At 39.5% G+C, this 20,787-nt stretch overlaps 1 protein-coding gene across 4 annotated transcripts in view; it reads right to left on the bottom strand.

The window, feature by feature from the left end:
- Nucleotides 1-572: 572 nt before the first annotated feature.
- The window catches only part of LOC124605694 (tripartite motif-containing protein 2-like), a 423,009-nt gene continuing 402,794 nt past the window's right edge, over nucleotides 573-20,787 (bottom strand). For all 4 annotated transcript variants that reach the window (XM_047137554.1, XM_047137553.1, XM_047137555.1 and 1 more), the window contains exons 8-9: nucleotides 2,550-2,700; nucleotides 573-2,299 (exon numbers count right to left, since the gene is read on the bottom strand). In XM_047137554.1, the coding sequence (XP_046993510.1) occupies nucleotides 2,061-2,299; nucleotides 2,550-2,700 (390 nt within the window). In that variant the 3' untranslated portion in view covers nucleotides 573-2,060. The remainder of the gene's footprint in view (nucleotides 2,300-2,549; nucleotides 2,701-20,787) is intronic.

Raw genomic sequence — 20,787 nt, 5'->3', positions numbered from 1 at the left:
GTAGAAGAGTTTCAACCTCAAGATGATCATTTCAGTGACTCATGTGGGGAGCGAAGTCTCTGCAATAACTGTGGACTTTTTACTGTATGCATACACAAAAAGTATAATAGTGACACAGGATTTCTTTTTCATAGCTCCAGCAATAAAGTGTTATTTCTCATTTGGTTACAACTAAAAGTTCTAACAAATGACTTTAACCTAACTTTTATGCAGCCATCAATATGTAAAGAGCAATATTAAAAATTAAAAGTGTTATCAATGTCAGTGACTGACAGAATAGCTCCTACAAAATTTAGCAAACTACTGTTACATTTTATTGTGGTAATTATAACACTGCTAAGAATGGTAAGTAGATAAAATTTTTTTGTTGTGGCCACAAGTGTGTATTAGCTGAAACTTTCCAACAGTCTTATCACCTCATTGTAAGAAAGACAAAGGAAATTTGCAGTGTAACTGTAAGTGACTTATAATGTGAATGTTTTTAATATATTTATATATTTTAACAGCTTGCATGCATAAAGAACAGTACTTCACAAAGGGCTGAAAGGAAGGCTAAAGAATGAAATACATAATTTTATACAATGTGAAATTTATTCAAGTATATTTTGTAAGAACAATCGACAAGATCACATATTAATATCACATGCTGAAACACAATGACATTTAGAATTAGGATGTACAGATTCTATGTACAGCTGTTAATAGAAAACAAAATCAGTCTTAATGAAAAGAAACACTTTCTCTGATAAATTATTTACAAGTACACAAATGTACAGACTATTAATATACATCTTCAAGAGGACAAACAAAAATATAATAAGGGTATTCTCTGAGATACAGTTCTGTAAACGATTGTCATTCTGAAGCATTCTCGAAGATTAAACAGTGCAAAGACAAAATTTAAAAAAATTACACAATATGCCTCCGGGCCATCAGCATAAGCAGTGGATACTTCCTTGAGTTAATCAGTTAGCACCTGAATGTTATCGACATATTCTACAAAGATAGATATTAGTTTGTTGCATACATACTGCTTGTATTTCTGCCACAGTCAGATCTTCCTCAGAATATATGCAACATCTCATGTCTTAATGATGCTGGCAGCAGATGTATTAATGGGTATTGAACAGACTTGTCACATAGCGCTGGTTTTATGTTAAATGAGTTATTTTACAACTAATAGAAGAAAACAAGGTTTTTTGGGGGGAGATTTCACAGTGCCACATGTTATATTTAAAAATAGTATTTTTTAGCTGAAAAAATTCACCAGCGTAATTTTTCTCTCAAAGCTATTTGTAAAGAGGCATGAATTGGACACATAATGAATTTCCCTATTAGTTACGGTAGTATCATCCCCTCAGTGTAAAGGAAATTAAGTTATAGAACTGAAAGCATTTTTTTCTAAATTAACCTGTCTATAAAAGAGTAACATTTACAGAGGAAGTCTTGCTTACAATATAGCATTAATTATGTGCAAAAGCACTAAGAGCTAACAGGAAGATTCATGTACTTCCACACTGGTATACTGCTGTTCTTATAGAAACTCAGAGGCTAACATACCTATAAATTATGTGACCTGGCAGTCACACAATTTTATTATCTTCTAATTTTCGCAGAAATATTGCCTTTAGAAATTAGAAAGGCAATTTGTCATTTTGTCAAAATAAATAACTGCTTCAGAAGTGACACTAAAGTTGGCTACTGTACACTGTATAGTACAAATTGAAGAGACTAGCTGAGAACTGAAATTATACATAGCCAAACTTCCTCTTCAGTGTGATGCCGAGTACTTGGTACTACTGACAAAATACTATTCCGTAATCTAATCTAAAGATGATGGTGGTAATAAATTTTGATCTATTTTAAATGTAATGATCATGTGCAATAAACCAATGGAACTGTGACATTAAATCTCTATGCAGCTTTTGAAAATTTGTCCATAGTAATGAGTATTCTACTCATCCTTGTGAATTTAAAAAAATGCAAAAACTGAAGAGGGTATTTTTCAATGAACACATGCAGTTGTTGCTCAAAAACTTGTGCTAATGTTCCTGACAATATTACCAGTATCTGTATTTCTTGACACAATCATTGCCCAAATCAACGACAATGACATGAAAGTCACTGGTAACTGCCATGCCACTGGGTCTTTTCAGTCTAGACTCGTGAGAATCTATAGTTGAAACTAAGGTACCATCACTGAATCTCAGCACCTGAACATAGTTTCGATTTTTTTCTGACCGTGTAGCAATTATGTGATTGTGGGCATCAACGACAATCCCACCATATCTTCCACGACCTGTAAAAATTAAATGTAAAAAATATAAATATACAGTTAATAGGAGGCTGTATGTATATTATATTGTGATTTAATGGTTATCTTAGAAAATAACACCAATATAATATGAAGCTGGATGGGCACACACTTATTCACCTTAAAACTATAAATTTGGCAGTACTAATACAAGTATATGAGATGGTCATGTTTTGCTAAAGAAATGCTTCCTTTTTTCTAGCAATATTATGCATACAGTGATCTACATGCTAACCTTTGCCCTCAGGGTAGAGCTCCTCCATGAAATCACCTTTTGCTGAGAACACTTGGATTCTTGAGTCTGCAACAATGATTTCTCCATTCTGACCAACAGTCACAGAGGAGATTAAATTGAAGTAACCTCTCTGACTGCCCTTCTTTCCAACCTGTCAAATGAAAGAAAATTTAAGTGTGGATGCACAAAATTGTTTACCAGCCATAAAAAGTTAAATTTCTAAGTTTTTTTAAAAAATAATGTTCAGGGACAAGTATGCTTTTACATAATAGATCCAAACAGAAACTTGCCAAATAACCTTCCCAAAGTGAAGTATCTATTGTAGACAGTTCTAATTTTGTTGTTTTAATGGTAGATAGTTGTAATTAGAATAGCTTAGAAAAATTATTCTCTGTTTAAAAGTAAAAGGGTCTTCATAACAGATTTTGCTATTTTAGATTTTGAAACAACATTTTATATGTTGAGAATTTTAATTCTTAATATAATAGTATTCAGATTATTGTTACAGCTATGCAATTAATAATTCCTGTTCAGTTTTTAACAGGTGACAAGCTGAAAATAACTTTCTATAGTAATAAATTGAGAGTTAATGGTTACTTCATTTTATACATATATTACATATGATATATGTTCTTGAAAATTTTCCTTGTTGTTGTTTGTATAGTATTTTCAGAATTTCTGAGAATGAACACTAAATAGCTCCACTGTGTATAATATTCACTATGACACTATTAAATAATTTGGTGCCAGATATGTCTGACAGGAAAACCTCAAACTGTGAGTGAAGAATTTAAATGCAAGCTTTTGGTAAATGTTGTAAACATGTTAAGGAACAATACAATTTTGTAGTATTTAAGACTTAAACATTTACATTGAAAGAAATCGAAATTTTCTTAGTTCACTCATCAGGATCCTGCTTAACTGCATTTACTGTCATATTTGGTCTTATCAATTCTGCTACCTCTCCTCCCCCTCCCCCAAAAAACCTCTAACTCCTTTCTGATTAAGCAAAATTGTTTTTGTTGTTCATCTGATGATGTAGCACTGTCAATGGCAGTGAGACTGGTGACATTATCAGGAATTATGATGACAGGGTCCCAGGAATAGGAAAGCATTTCTTAATGTAAAAAAAAAAATTGATGTTTAAGGAGGCGTTATTAGTTTAGACTTATGGAAAAGGATTTCAGTTTAATGCGAAATGAGAAACTATGGTAGTATAATTCATTACTCTTACCACAGCTTTTATCACTGCTATCCTCCGCTAGTTCCATTGTAATTGGTACTGACTAAAATATCCACATAGTACGAAAAGGGTAATAGGCTCTGCAATATAACAAAATGCAGTACACAATGTTCTTGCACCCCTTGCTGAGCATGGTAACTTACAATGCCAGATTCATTAAGTAGTGGCCTTTCAAATATATTGTTGGTCATGAAATATTTTATGTGCAAATTCCGAAAGAGAGGAAGTGGCTTGGCCTCTGAAACAAACCTAATGTAACAGTTACCATTCTAGTATTCTCAGTACATACACTGGTGAGCCAAAATATTATGATTGCCACCTTATTTGCTTGTTGGTCCACATTTGGACTGCAATACAGCAGTGATTCTGCACAGCTTAGATTCGAAAAGTCCTTGGTACTTACTGCAGGTATGTGGCACAAATTGTCTATGCACAGGTCTCACAATTCCCAAAAACTACGAGCCAGTGGTTTATGGAACAGTGTGTGACCGAAGTAGATGATGTGAACACTGCAGTTTGTGGAAGGGTAAGAATTTGTCTCCATCAACACAATCAGTAACAAAATTAAAACAAGCTTCAACAACTTGTGTCCAGACTGACTTAAATAAGAGCCTCCAAGAATGTCAAACACAAGTAGTACAGTGTCCATAAAAAAATATCACTAGCTCCAGTACCCATATGCCAACCTAAAAGACACAGAAACTAGAATGAACAACAGAAGCTTGATACACTATGAATGATAAATATGATTGCTTCACATGAAACACTACTGTTCTTCAGAAGGCGAAGATGAACAGTATAGAAGCCACCGCCTTAAGTCAAAAACTGAGATGGAAATGAGCATCTCCAAGAGATGAGAAAAAAAAAGACTTCTTCCACAAATTTTGTTCAGTAAGGTGAACACAAGTAGAAGCCCTCATGATGCTCCTATCAAGTGCTAAAAGGATGAATTCCAGAAGATCGTACTTGGTGGTACACATGCACTGCTAACTCATGAACTGCAATGCAGTAGAAGTGTGTGCGATTGCGAGGGAAATTTTCACTGAATTTGAACTTAGTGCATAATTTCACAAATGTCTGTAAAATCAAAAGGAGGATTTAAAGACCATTATCACTGAAGCACATAATGGCAATTGACGAACTGTCATTGTCATAAGTGGCTTCGTGATAAATGTAAACATATCCATCTGAAGGTGGGTTGCACTGTTCAGAACTGGGAAATACAATAAAATACAAGCATTGCTTATGAAAGACAAGGTTCCTGGATGGAATTCCAGTTTGGCAAACTATTTATTCTGCCTGAAAATTTGAAAACATAAACTACGTAAAAACATTTTCTCTCTTTTTCCATCTCCACAATCTTTAATGTGATCATTTGTTTATAATCATAAACCCAAACTGAGGTTTGAAATTGATTCTTGTCAAGTACATTGGTGTTAAATTTTCACTAGTGTTAGTTTTTACATTATAGCAAAATTTCCTCTTGAAAGATGATCATTTGAGATAAAGGATACAATAAATCTTTCTATGACCTTTGCCTTTGCTTTTATCTTACTCTTTATATTCTGTTAGGAAACGTTAATGTCAGTGCCTGTGAAATAAATGGCATACAGACACATTATTAAACAGTCTGATTATTGTTCAGATCTACCCATCTCTCCTTAACATAAAGGGCATTCCAAACATCCTTCAGTCCCAGAAACCAACCAACCAAATACATAGGGTCAAAACATTACAGATGATAGAGATTCCTAAACTGAGTACTTCAAGATGAGGCATAAAATGTTCAGAAATTAATATTTTTATTTCTATGTACAACTTACACCTTGCTGCAACAGCTGCTGTTTACAGCAACTGTTCAAAGTGACACCCAAGTTTTAATGCTTTCATTACAATGGTGCATAAAATTTTAGCACACTATGTTAATTATTCCTGTTGTCTGTTGTGCAAATAGACAAGTGCTTATGATCCTACCGACTGGTTCCTTATCAGCTTTTACTAGTTTGCATCCACTAAAACTTCATCCAACACTGTACAAAAATTTTTTATTAGAGAGATTCAGCAGTTGCACTAGCCATGGAACAGGGAATTTTTATTACTCCAGATGTGGCAATCGTGCTTATGAAACCACTATCAGCATTTAAAGAGATATCACATGATTCTCTGTAGGTGAAACTGAATTCTGGACTCAAAACCACCTTAACCTAGTGCTTGCACTCATTCTTTATTATAGTAGTGTAATTGCTGCTCTGCCAGTGGCCTCACTTCTTCTTCTGTAGTGGTCAATCCAAGAATTGGTTTGCAACAGCTACAATGGCAGCTTGTCTCCATTCTGTGAGTCTTCCAGCTTTTCTCATCATTTCTTTATAGGTGCTACATCCCACATCTTTCACGATTTGATCCATGTACCTCAGCCATGGTCTTCCTCTTCGTCTTTTTCCCTCCACACTACATTCTTCTAAATGTGCATGCTGCTGCAAAATTGGTGCTTATTGATGAATCTGCTCCCATATGATCAAACAATATTCCCTCAAAATCTGAAGTATCATTTCTTTCTTGAGATCTTGACCAGCCTTCTGTGGCTTGAATGATCCAATGTCTCCCAAGTTCCTATGGATGAAAATAAAAATTGCTTCCAATTGAGATGACATTTGTTGTGAAACTTTTTCTGTACACTCTTTCACCTTCCCAGACACTACATCCTGTTGTAGCATATAATAAAGGCAAGTCTGCAAATTCCTGTAATGATTAATATTCTGTCTTTGAATTGTGGACAGCTCTACTACAAACCCATCACAGATGATTGTATATTGTTTTTAAAGTCAGCTTAATCAGTATCACTGAAGCATTTACAAATATTTGCCTCACATTTGTTGTCCCTTGAATATCTTGAATCAATCCAAATTCCATGGTTACAATCGGTTCCTCATTTGAGAATATGCAATTTAAGATACTGTGCTTTATTACTATTATTATTTTCCATTGAGAAAGTAATTTGTGTAAAATAGTGCATTACAAGACATTATTTCTGAGGCTTTTCTATTGAGTTAGGCCTGCTGCAAGACATTTTCCATCTTTGTTTACTAAGACATTACTGCACTTAGAGAAGAATTTCACGAATTCAAGAGAATCATCAAAATTTATTTTTTTGTTTCCTTTTGTTGTAAAGAACTTCAAGTTTTTCTGCACTCTTGCCAGCTACTATTTCTAGTAAAGTCAATGAATGTGTGGCAACTCGAGATAGACCCACTGGAAAACTTTTATAACATACCAGAATGTAAATTAAAAAAAAAAGTTCATATGTTCAGTATATGTTAATTAACCTTGCTGAAAGTCATTCTGTAGGCAGATGTTCAGCATGTATGTCTCTGCTATCGGATTTTTTACTACAGAGACTTGAGTATAAGTTTTAATTACAAGCGAACCAATAGGCCTATTGTAGAATGAGTTATACCATTATTTTTCTTGTTTTATTCTGTTTTAGACTAGATGGAGCAATTTGGTTTTAAAGTTAAATATAAATACACTCCTGGAAATGGAAAAATGAACACATTGACACCGGTGTGTCAGACCCACCATACTTGCTCCGGACACTGCGAGAGGGCTGTACAAGCAATGATCACACGCACGGCACAGCGGACACACCAGGAACCGCGGTGTTGGCCGTCGAATGGCGCTAGCTGCGCAGCATTTGTGCACCGCCGCCGTCAGTGTCAGCCAGTTTGCCGTGGCATACGGAGCTCCATCGCAGTCTTTAACACTGGTAGCATGCCGCGACAGCGTGGACGTGAACCGTATGTGCAGTTGACGGACTTTGAGCGAGGGCGTATAGTGGGCATGCGGGAGGCCGGGTGGACGTACCGCCAAATTGCTCAACACGTGGGGCGTGAGGTCTCCACAGTACATCAATGTTGTCGCCAGTGGTCGGCGGAAGGTGCACGTGCCCGTCGACCTGGGACCGGACCGCAGCGACGCACGGATGCACGCCAAGACCGTAGGATCCTACGCAGTGCCGTAGGGGACCGCACCGCCACTTCCCAGCAAATTAGGGACACTGTTGCTCCTGGGGTATCGGCGAGGACCATTCGCAACCGTCTCCATGAAGCTGGGCTACGGTCCCGCACACCGTTAGGCCGTCTTCCGCTCACGCCCCAACATCGTGCAGCCCGCCTCCAGTGGTGTCGCGACAGGCGTGAATGGAGGGACGAATGGAGACGTGTCGTCTTCAGCGATGAGAGTCGCTTCTGCCTTGGTGCCAATGATGGTCGTATGCGTGTTTGGCGCCGTGCAGGTGAGCGCCACAATCAGGACTGCATACGACCGAGGCACACAGGGCCAACACCCGGCATCGTGGTGTGGGGAGCGATCTCCTACACTGGCCGTACACCACTGGTGATCGTCGAGGGGACACTGAATAGTGCAAGGTACATCCAAACCGTCATCGAACCCATCGTTCTACCATTCCTAGACCGGCAAGGGAACTTGCTGTTCCAACAGGACAATGCACGTCCGCATGTGTCCCGTGCCACCCAACGTGCTCTAGAAGGTGTAAGTCAACTACCCCGGCCAGCAAGATCTCCGGATCTGTCCCCCATTGAGCCTGTTTGGGACTGGATGAAGTGTCGTCTCACGCGGTCTGCACGTCCAGCACGAACGCTGGTCCAACTGAGGCGCCAGGTGGAAATGGCATGGCAAGCCGTTCCACAGGACTACATCCAGCATCTCTACGATCGTCTCCATGGGGGAATAGCAGCCTGCATTGCTGCGAAAGGTGGATATACACTGTACTAGTGCCGACATTGTGCATGCTCTGTTGCCTGTGACTATGTGCCTGTGGTTCTGTCAGTGTGATCATGTGATGTATCTGACCCCAGGAATGTGTCAATAAAGTTTCCCCTTCCTGGGACAATGAATTCACGGTGTTCTTATTTCAATTTCCAGGAGTGTATTTAACTTCTAGTTTGTTCTAAGCATTGTCTGGTTTTCTTCGCTGTGAACTGCTCGCTTCGAAACTATATAGCTTGAAATATATTTGTCCGATGTTTATGAAATTTTAATAGGTTATAAGCGTATATATCGGCACCGGAAGTCTCATATTACAGAGTTTTTCAGTCAACAAAAAGAAAAAGTTCTTATCATTTTTTTCTCTGCCCAGAATGAACATAAAACAGAAAGCACCGATTTTTTGAAGATCTCTTTTGTTGTTGTAAGAAGCTGCAACTGCTGTGACTGTACAGTGCAACACGCATTTTATAATAGTGGTATTTAAGACTGTTTCTGTGTGTGCTGGACTGTGGGAATAACAGTGGGCTTAGTGGTGGAATCTGATGCTATCTTGCTACACACAGGAAAAACATTTTCCAACAACCTGGGATTTCATGGCAGCAACGCACTCATCTTCACAGCCATGTACACTGTTAATCACGGGGTCCAGCACACACAGAACCATACCTTAAGTATCACTCTTTATAAAATCCATATTGCACTGTACAGTCACAGTGGTTGTAGCTTCTCACAACTACAAAAGAGACCTTCAAAGAAAATGCACACTTTCTGTAAATGTTTATCCTGGGCTGAGAAAAAGTTACTTCAGAAAAATCATAAGAACTTCTTTGTGAGTGACTGAAAACTTCTCTAACTTGAGATTTCCACTACCAATATCCGTGCCTATAACCTATTGAAATTTTATTAACATTGGGCTAATACATTTCAAGCTACATAGTTTTGTAATGAGAAGTTCATAGCAAAGACGCCAGAATTGGACAATCCTTAGTACGCCTGGAATCCTTACCCAATCTGTTACCGCGGAAACCATTCTTGTAACCATTGATGCCACTTCCTTAACATTTCACACGTCCGGGGCCTCGCTGCGATGGAGCACTTCCTTTCACGCCGATCACCTACTACCCTACCTAAAACCTCTTTCCTCATTACCTTAGCCAGCTTCATCCTGACTCACAACTACTTCACTTTTGAAGGCCAGACATACCAACAATTAAAGGGAACAGCCATGGGTGCCAGGATGGCCCCCTTGTACGCCAACCTATTTATGGGTCGCTTAGAGGAAGCCTTCTTGGTTACCCAGGCCTGCCAACCCAAAGTTTGGTACAGATTTATTGATGACATCTTCATGATCTGGACTCACAGTGAAGAAGAACTCCAGAATTTCCTCTCCAACCTCAACTCCTTTGGTTCCATCAGATTCAGCTGGTCCTACTCCAAATCCCACGCCACTTCCCTTGACGTTGACCTCCATCTGTCCAATGGCCAGCTTCACAAATCCGTCCACATCAAACCCACCAACAAGCAACAGTACCTCCATTATGACAGCTGCCACCCATTCCATACCAAACGGTCCCTTCCCTACAGCCTAGCTCTTCATGGCAAACGAATCTGCTCCAGTCCTGAATCCCTGAACCATTACACCAACAACTTGAAAACAGCTTTTGCATCCCGCAACTACCCTCCCGACCTGGTACAAAAGCAAATAACCAGAGCCACTTCCTCATCCCCTCAAACCCAGAACCTCCCACAGAAGAACCCCAAAAGTGTCCCACTTGTGACTGGATACTTTCCGGGACTGGATCAGACTCTGAATGTGGCTCTCCAGCAGGGATACGACTTCCTCAAATCCTGCCCTGAAATGAGATCCATCCTTCATGAAATCCTCTCCACTCCACCAAGAGTGTCTTTCCACCGTCCACCTAACCTTTGTAACCTCTTAGTTCATCCCTATGAAATCCCCAAACCACCTTCCCTACCCTCTGGCTCCTACCCTTGTAACCGCCCCCAGTGTAAAACCTGTCCCATGCACCCTCCCACCACCACCTACTCCAGTCCTGTAACCCGGAAGGTGTACACGATCAAAGGCAGAGCCACGTGTGAAAGCACCCACGTGATTTACCAACTGACCTGCCTACACTGTGAAGCTTTCTAAGTGGGAATGACCAGCAACAAACTGTCCATTCACATTAATGGACACAGGCAGACAGCGTTTGTTGGTAATGAGGATCACGGCCAGCACATCTTGGCACAGTCTTACACCGTCCGGGTTATCTGGATACTTCCCACTAACACCAACCTATCAGAACTCCGGAGATGGGAACTTGCCCTTCAATATATCCTCTCTTCCCGTTACCCACCAAGCTTCCACCTCCGCTAATTTCAAGTTGCCGCCGCTCATACCTCACCTGTCATTCAACAACATCTTTGCCCTCTGTACTTCCGCCTCGACTGACATCTCTGAACTCTTTGCCTGTACGTATGTCTGCTTGTGTCTTTATGTGTGTGTGTGTGTGTGTGTGTGTGTGTGTGTGTGTGTGTGTGTGTGTGTGTGTGTGTGTGCGCACGCGCCCAAGTGTATACCTGTTCCTTTTCCCCCCTAAGGTAAGTCTTTCCGCTCCCGGGATTGGAATGACTCCTTACCCTCTCCCTTAAAACCCACATCCTTTCGTCTTTCCCTCTTTCCTGATGAAGCAACAGTGTGTTGCGAAAGCTTGAATTTTTGTGTGTGTGTGTGTGTGTGTGTGTGTGTGTGTGTGTGTGTGTATCAACATACCAATGCTTTCATTTGTTAAGTTACATCATCTTTGTTTTTAGATATATTTTTCCCACGTGGAATGTTTCCCTCTATTACATACTATGAGAAATATTGATATAACTCATTTTACAATAGGCCTCTTCATTTGCTTGTAATTAAAGTTGAAACTCTAGTCTCCATAATAAAAAAATCTGATGGTAGTCATTTAGTTCTGTGAGTAGCTCTACAAAACAATGTTGTGCTCTTCCGCAATTACTTCCTCACTAACATTTTATTTTCGTACATGTTATCATTTTTATTATCTACAAATAGAGCAGATACATTACATGGTTGTACACTAATCGTAATTGTTTACAGCTTTTCAAGCTGTGCACAAAGCATGTACAGGCTGAGGTCTGCTGTTTCTATTACAGGACTCCTACAAATGTCATGTAGATCAGAGCTCCTTTGGGAGGACATAACAAGTATTTCCTTTAAGACTGGACAGTTGCTTCAGATCCTCTTGGTCGAAACTTGAATCGGTTTCATTCAGAAAGACATCAAGAATTTCAGACAATAGTTCCTCAGGAACAGACTGTCTTTCTGTGTGTTTCAACCTCTCTTGGCATTATTTTTTGCCATGAGAATCTCTCAGATTTCTCTAGCTGCATTAACACCTTGAATTTGTAGAGATCTGGCCAGTTCTTTGGATGCTCCATACACACCATATTAAGGGAAAAAAAAAAATCTCAAACTGCTTCGCATAGTTCCACAGGACAGAATGTCCTTTGTGTGATAGCACTCTCTGCATTCAATACTTTGGTTTTGACCCCAGATGGTAGGAAAACATATTTGTATGTATTCTTCCTTTTTTGGATTCCACAATTATATTTGAGACACCTTTCACAGTTACCTAGACACAATGGAACACAGCATCTTGAAACTTCATGTAGTGTTAGACTAAACAATGATTGCTGCAGTTGATGTAATAGGTCTTTGGCTGGTCTTTAAGATGGATTTCTTTCACACTTTTGTTCCATCCAGGCATACTAGCTGGACCACCAAAAGAATGGGCAACTAAAAACTAATTTCCCAGTGAGAGCCTTAGAAGGATGTATTTGTTGATAATGTTTGTGCCCTGGAGTCAGCCCCACTGCATAAACCCAGACAAAGATCTTTTACATGGAGCATCTCTGGTTCAACACCAAGTACACAAAGAGTGAACTGCTCCTGGAGCCATGTCCATTGTCAAATCTGCAGTAATTCCGTAAAACTAGGAACTTTTTATTTGCTGCACAATGTCTCATGCGAGCCATAGTTTCCAGTATTTCGTTTTGTATCTCTGGCACTAGCCTAGTGTCGCAGCTCTTCAGCCAGCTCTTCAGTTCTGGCACATCATGCTTCTTCTCTTCAAGAACTGTAATGACGTTTCCCGTGTTCATTTAATGAATTTCATGATATGTCAGTGTGTTTCCTGTCCAGTGCAAGAATATGAATGAGGCAGTTAATTACTAGTAAATTGGTTGCAGCTTTCTACTAATTGGCCAGTTGGTCAATCACATCTATGGTAGTTTCACACTGCTGAAAAATTGACAGGTTCTCAGTGAAAAAGACTCTTCTCGTGTACTTTGAACTTTTCTGTCACTTTCTCCAATTACGGAAATCATCTTTTCTTGTTTTTAAAAAGTCTTTCCTTTGTATGGTTTTGTATTAATTACTACATGGATATACCTAATGCAGTCTTAGCAAAGAACATTGTTGCTCTTTTGCTCATAATGATGCCAAAAATAAGACACAAACCATTCCAGTTTACGAGATTCCTTTGTGGAAACTCATGATAGGCCAAGACAGAATGTAGTTGGAGTTATAACATGTTTAACATTGTCAGGTAGTAGCTTCAAGGATGTGACAGTTTGATTTAGTTATAAGTGATGTTCGACCAAAATATTAATCACATAATTGCTGACTTACAATATTATTTTTATCATTGGCTCCGCCTGCAAATCATGTACATCCCTAAGTGAAACAGACCTGTATCTTCTCATTCCACCTTCCCAGCACCTTTGAAGTGGGGGTATGTTCACCAATTTCATTTGTTCACAATTACTATTTATATTAGTTGTTATTTCCTTACTTTCAGTATGAGCCTGAATATCTATTATCTATTCTGTCTGAATAGATCAGGATCTCTTAGATAAACTCAGCAACAATAAGGCCTCTCAAAGAGTAGCCAATCATGTCATCTTTTGAGTTTTCCAACTCGGGTACATGTAACTTTTTGACACATGCCGTAAGTACAACATTTAAAATTAGCTTATTTATACACTATCTGATCAAAAGTATTTTGGCACCCCTATGTAATGCAGAATTTACCACTAGATGTCACAAGAGACACACCCACCGGTATAAAAGGAGGTGGGGAGTGGTGGTGGTGGTGGTGGTGGTGGTGGTTAGTATTTAACGTCCCGTCGACAACGAGGTCATTAGAGACGGAGCGCAAGCTCGGGTTAGGGAAGGACTGGGAAGAAAATTGGCCGTGCCCTTTCAAAGGAACCATCCTGGCATTTGCCTGAAACGATTTAGAGAAATCACGGAAAACCTAAATCAGGATGGCCGGAGACGGGATTGAACCGTCGTCCTCCCAAATGCGAGTCCAGTGTGCTAACCACTGCGCCACCTCGCTCGGTGAGGTGGGGAGTATTGGGTTGTCAGTAGAGAAGCAGTGACAGTACAGCTCAGTGACCTTGAACATGTTTTAGTCACTGGATGTTACCTGAGTGACAAATCTATCAGGGACATTTCAGCCCTTTTAAAGCTGGCCAGTTGACTGCTTGTGATGCAATTGTAAAGCAGAAATGCAAGGGAACATCAACAGCTAAACCAAGAGGGTGGTTGTAAAAAAATCACATGAAGTCATTGGAAGGAATCATTTGCACCAGTGCATGATGGGAGTGACGACTGGGTGTGAATAAGGAGGAACCTGGGGTAGGGAGGGATATTATGGTGGGGGTGGCGGACAGTGAAATGCTGCAGGTTAGGCAGAGAGGCAGAGGGTAGGAGAGTGGTGGTGGTGGTGGTGGTGGGGGGGAGCGGAAAAGGAAGAGAGTGCGAGTGTGCGCGCCCGTGCCTTTTCTAATATTGTTACATTTCATCCTGGATTTTCCATTGTTTGAAGGACTCATTTGGGTGGTTTGAGCTGCTAAGCTAGAACAATGAGTGTGAGCAGGGGTATAAAAAGAATAAATGGGGTAGAATGGCTGAGCAGCTCTCCATAAGCCACACATTTCCACTGTCAGTGCTAAGTGATGCTTGAGGTGGTATAAAGAGAGAAACCACTGGACAGTGGAAAACAGGAAACAAGTGGTCAATCCTGCTATACACTGTGGCAACCTGAGCGAAGGATTTGGGTTTCACGAGTGCCTGAAGAACATAGCTTGCCATCAGTGTAGTACCAACAGTGAACTACAGAGGTGTTAATATTACAGCACGAGTGTGTTTTTTTGTGGTTACGGTGTGATCTGCTTGTTGTGCATATGAAAATGCTAAATATGGTGGGATGTGAACATATTTACAGCATTGTGTACTGTGTACAGTAGAACTGTTCAGAGGTGATGTTTGTATCAGCAAGAGAATGACTTTTTCCTTAAATGATGTTTATGAGGCACTCGCTTACAGACAGTAACATTCCTGAAATGGACTGGTCTGCCCAGAGTCCCAACCTGAAGCCAATGGAAGTTCTTTGCAATGAGTTAGAACATTGATTTCACTCCAGACCCCAGCATCCAACATCACTAGTCCTCTAGGTAGTGGGTAGCACAGCGGTTAACACACATGGCTCGCATTCGGCGGGATGACAGTTCAAACCCACATGCGGCCATACTGATTTAGATTTTCCACGAGTTCCGTAAATCAATGAAGGCAAATATTGGGATGGTTCCTATGAGAGGGCACAACTGGTTTCCTTGTCCATCCTCCCCTAATCCGAGCGTGTTTTCTGTCTCTAATTATCTCATTGTTCACGCACTGTTAAACACTAATCTCGTGCTCCTCTGGTTTCGGCTCTTGAGGAAGAGTAGGGTGCCATTCCTGCACACACATACAGACAGCTCATTGAAAGTGTCTCCAGCGGATTTCAAGCTGTCAAAAGTGAAGGCTGAATGCATCCCATATTAGTGTCCACCAATAATTGTCTGGATACATTTGATGACACAGTGACCCTATCTGTTAAACTAAACGATTACAATGACAGCAGACCTTCTATAAGACCAGAGAGGTGTGTTTTAGCACCTCTGGACTTTGCAGATTCCATAGTAAGATGGAAAGGGATCATCAAAGTTGTAATACTTGCATTTATTCAATATGCTTGCCCATACGGCTGTATTTTGAAGATTTACTAGCTCACATTTAGCTTCAAAATACATAAATCCCATCATCAGGCGACTACAATTAGAAAGTACAGCCTCACCCCCTTAAAAAAAAAAAAAAGAGGCTCAAGTTTATGTTTTTTATAGACTGACAATGTAATGACCTCATAATATGATTTAGTAATGTTTTTAAATATATATGTATGTATGTTCCTTTACTTGTCGATGCCAGAGGCCGGGATTTAAGTATCATGTTGTCAGTGGAAAGTGAAATATCATCTTAAAAACCCACAGCTGTATGGACAAATGAATTGAATAAATATAATATGCTGTATAGTGGAAAGTTTGCTCTAATTTGATGTTGTGGTGTTGCTGATGAGAGAGAGAGAGAGAGAGAGAGAGAGAGAGAGAGAGAGAGAGAGAGAGAGATAGTGTGTCCATGTTTCATACCTTATGTGAAGTAAATGTAAAGGTTAAGACTGATACAACACTTATGAAGCCTTGAATGGTTAATCATTTAAAGTGTACAGGGTTTCTAACTCTGCAACCTCATATTTCTGAAATGAAATAAAATATGAAAAATACAGTTGGCCAGGGATGCACCTAGGTCAGGGGATCATACAATTGGCATGAATGCACACCCCATATAAGTGGCACATGGATGTTTTTTTGTTGAAGTGAAAAGTTGAGGTACAATTAGTGACAGTGGACTTAGTTTCGCTGTTCTAAATCTCATACTTTCTGAATTGTTTGGACTTTAAAGAATGGCAATGGTGCCTTAGTTTCTGTTGTATTGCACAAAGCAAAAGTTGCCTGGACAGTTCTGAAACCTGCTGTAAGCAGAGCAATATCAGTATGCACATTATACATTCATTGTTCAGTCCACTAGCATATCGTGATCAAATCTACTGTACTGCTGGTGCTGTCAAACAGGGAAATAAACTGCAATGCATTTTAAATTTGAGTAGATATTGCTCTCTATGTTCTGGTGTGGCTTTTTACATTTGCTTTCATTTTGTCGATAAGCCAGTCTTCAATAATGAAGAAAAACTAGATATTATATTAATGTACAGCATCTGACACAGAAATGCAACGACAACTGTAGCACTTTACACTGAATACTATCCAGATTCATGGTGTTCTACCTTGTACCACTACAATGTCTCCATAAGTCTTGTGGAAACAGGCAGCTGGGCTGCCAGAAAGCATTAACTTGCAAACACACCAACTAACAATGGGAACAAAATTGCTGTTCTGGCTATTGTAGTGCACAATCCTGAGGTGAGTGGTGTACAACAGATTGCACGTCGTGGTTCTGCAACAAGCCATAGTAGTTTCTGGAGAATGTTGTACAGGCATACATTTCATATCTAAGTCCACCAAGAACTTTGAATCCCGCACAGCATTCTGTCATTTTGCACTTCAGCGGTTGCAAGGTAGTCTCAAATTCCTAAGTGACACATTGTTTATGGATGAAACTTCATTCACAAATCATGGTCATGTTATTCTGCAGAATGTTCACTACCGATCTGTGCAAAATCACCACTGGTTTAATGTAGTTGCTCATCATTAACAGTATGGAGTCAATGTTTGGTGCGGAGTCCTTAGTAACCATATTTTAGGTCCCTATTTTTATCAGGGAACATGAAATGGACAGAAAGGTGCACCATTACTTCAATACAAATCTACTGCTTCTCACAGAGGATCTGGGACTGGAAACAAGTCTATCAATATGGTTTCAGCATTATGGATGCCCCATACACTATGTGTATGTTTCCAGAGAAGTTGTGGATGTTGCAGATGTTATGTTCCCGAATGGGTGGAGATGTCCTGTGAGCTGGCCAGCCCAATCCCCCAACTTGAAACCACTACATTTCTGTTCTGGGGTGCCATGAAAATGTGTGTTCATGGTTCCCCGACGACACCAGAGAAAATTCAACTACGTATTGCCACTGTGTGCGCAGTGCTGTCTCCAGAAACACAACAATCTGTGCAATACTCACTTGTTCACTGTTTCTTAAAGTATACTGTGGCAAACGATGTGCACTTCAAACACCTGTTGAAGGTTTTGTTTACGTAGACTGAAGTGGCGAGTGAAAATTTGTACTAAGGTTGCGAATTTAATCTCGTTCTCCTGCTTACTAGACAGGTGCGTTAGTCACTAAGCCACCTTATACAGTGGCTCACACAGCTTCATGGATTACCCTGGCATTCCTCCCTCCTTGAGCCAAATTCTCTCTGCTGCCCCAGTCTGCTTTAAATTTCCCCTTTCACGTGAAAAGAATTACCAAAGCTGTCCATGCTCTGGATTAGCACCTTAGTATTGAATGTAATCCAGCCTGAAACCTAGGTGCAGGTACTTATGGAAATGAAAGGACACAATTTCGGAGGCTTTACTGGTCTCGTACAGATATGCTTTCATAACTTATCATGATTTTATGTAATGCTGAAGCAGTCAGTGAAAATTTGTACCAGGGCCAGGAATCGAACCTGGGTGCATTTGCCATCAAGATGTAATGCACAACCTTGAAGTTTCCAAGTCTTATCACTAAACTGTACCTCAGTTTTCATTTCAGAAAAAAACCACCTGTGCCATTTTAGTAAATAGGACTTTGTGTTGAAAGTCATGTTTATTTACTTTAATGGATTTTGCATTCCTGCCCATTGTGTGAGCTCTGGACATAGGTGCATCACTGGCCAGTTGCATTTTTCACATTTTGTTTCAGTTAGGAAATATGAGGTTGCAGAGTTATGTGGAACACTATGTGTATTGGTGTAATGTAAGTACCAGCTCTCACAAAAATACAAAATAGAAAAATGTAATTTAAGAATAGTACAGTGTCTATTACAGTGTTCAATTATTGTTACTCCTATGAAACTGAACAGGCACTTCATATGGGCATCTTTATTGGCGTTGTTATGTTATACAGTGCAAATGTGACTGTCAGACAGGAGACTGAATTGCTAATGTTATATTTTGGTAATGTAATTAATCATTAAAAGCTGGAAACTGATGCCTGTCACATTAACATGATCTTGACTGCATACGATACAATATGTACAGTTTTACAGTACTGATGCACTATTCTACAACAATCATCAGTGTTTGAGAGTCCACTCACTGATTGTCTTGGCTGTTTTTCTTTACAGGCCACTACAAAATATCTTCAGAGAATGATAGGTGATAGTCAGTCAGATAATATTAGAGTTTTTCCAAGTCCTTGATTGTATTAGACTTAAGGCCCCAGATATAAAATGTGACTAATCAGTACAGTGATCATTGTAAAAGCAGTAATACTACCATTTCTTGTGTTATTACAAACAGAGTGGGGAAAGTGCTGATTGAGAGTGTTGTTTTCCCTTGTCTTCCAATACTTAGAGTTTCTTCATAAATTCTTGTCTTTCTGTAGTGTGGCTGCCACCAAGACTACAAGTCTAGCATTTCAGTAACAGTAGTGTCTCTAACAATAAATTTACCTGTTTACAAACTTCTATGAACTGGCTCCGAGATATAACGCAGAGCACACAAATTGTCCTGTTTCCTTTGGTCCCTTTTTATGAAGCTGAAATCCCTGTCACAGGGTAAACAACTTTATTCTCTCACTGGAAATTGAGGTGCAATTTTCCAGAATCAGCTAGGTGCAACATAAGTCTGCTGGGACTGTGATTATTATTCTGAGCTGTACGATTGACTGACACCCAAACCTCCAGATGTCAGATGCTCCGATCGGTACCAAACATTGTAGGTCGGTAGAGTATTGACCAAAACTCTGATTTAGTTCGTACTGTGTGCTACTGTCCAGCAGAATGAGCGTAAACTTTAATTAAAAGTAACACCAGAATTATCAGAGCATATCAATGAATAATGTGTGTTCTTGGTATCCGTGGATGAGTTGGTAGAGTGTTAAATCGGAGTACCAAGGGTCTCATGTTCAAATCCTTCTGCTTACAATTGTGAAACTTTTATATGGGAGAATATTTTCCCAACATGTAAAAAGACTTTTCGGAGTTTGTAGAAATGTTCGTTTCACAGTGCTTTCGCTTTGTTAGTTGAAAATAGAAAACCTGTAGAGTACATTTGTATAGATAGGTGTAGTGATCTGTCGGACACATGCGACAGAACAGACACTACTCAAGATGAAGCAGCTAGTGCATTTGTAGTTTCACAAAATACATGTAAACATTGGTACAGTAGAATAAAGAAACAGTTGCATCACACTTACTGAAGTATTAGTAGTCATAATAAAATGTAGTCTATAGATTTAGTACTTTCAAATAAACAAAGCGGAAGCACTACCAAAAGAAAATTTCCACAAACTCTGAAAAGTCTTTACAAGTCAGGAAAATATTCTCCCTACACGCAAAAACTATTCATGAATATGCTTTTGCTGTGCTCTATAGTTCTGTCGTTACTTTTAATTAATCCAAGACGGCAGCACACAGTACGAACTAAATCAGACATTGGGTTGATACTCTATCACCATACAATGTTTACTGCAGATATGAATGTCTGACACCTGGAGGTTTGGGTGTGAGAATAGATGAAGTTTGATGTATTATTGTAGTATACTCTTGGAAGCACTCCATGTATTACAAATAATCATAAATCTATAGAAAACATACTAACTTAATGGTTGATACCCCTTTAATGTCAGTCTGTGCAGTTATAAATGTGGTATCCGAAACAACAGCAAAATCAATAAACTAATTATGCACTGATGCCCTTTTAAAAATATACAATTTAACTGCACTTTCTGTGTAAAGTCTCTTTTTCTTATTTCTACCAAATAAGGGCTGGAAATTAGTGGGGTAAAACTACCAGTGAGTAGCTACCATGCAATCCACATTCAACACGTAAGAGGAATTGATTGTGCTTTCAGACAATTGAACACAAACCTCCTATAACTTTAAGTCCAACAATCACAGCTCAGATAATGTAAGCAGTAGAAAGCTATAAGTATAATAACAGGACACATGTGTAAATTGCTCAGGAATGAATATGTCACACATGCCCTGTGAAACAGCAGTGTATGTTTTCACTGAGGTCTTTCCCTTTATCTTGGGTAATCACACACAAAAGTTAAGTGACTTTCATGAAGTCATTCAGCTGAC

This window comes from Schistocerca americana, chromosome 3, assembly GCF_021461395.2.
Source record: "Schistocerca americana isolate TAMUIC-IGC-003095 chromosome 3, iqSchAmer2.1, whole genome shotgun sequence".
Lineage (NCBI taxonomy): Eukaryota > Metazoa > Arthropoda > Insecta > Orthoptera > Acrididae > Schistocerca > Schistocerca americana.
The sequence above is the reverse complement of the archived record's forward strand: the minus strand, read 5'-3'. Positions and strand labels throughout refer to the sequence as shown.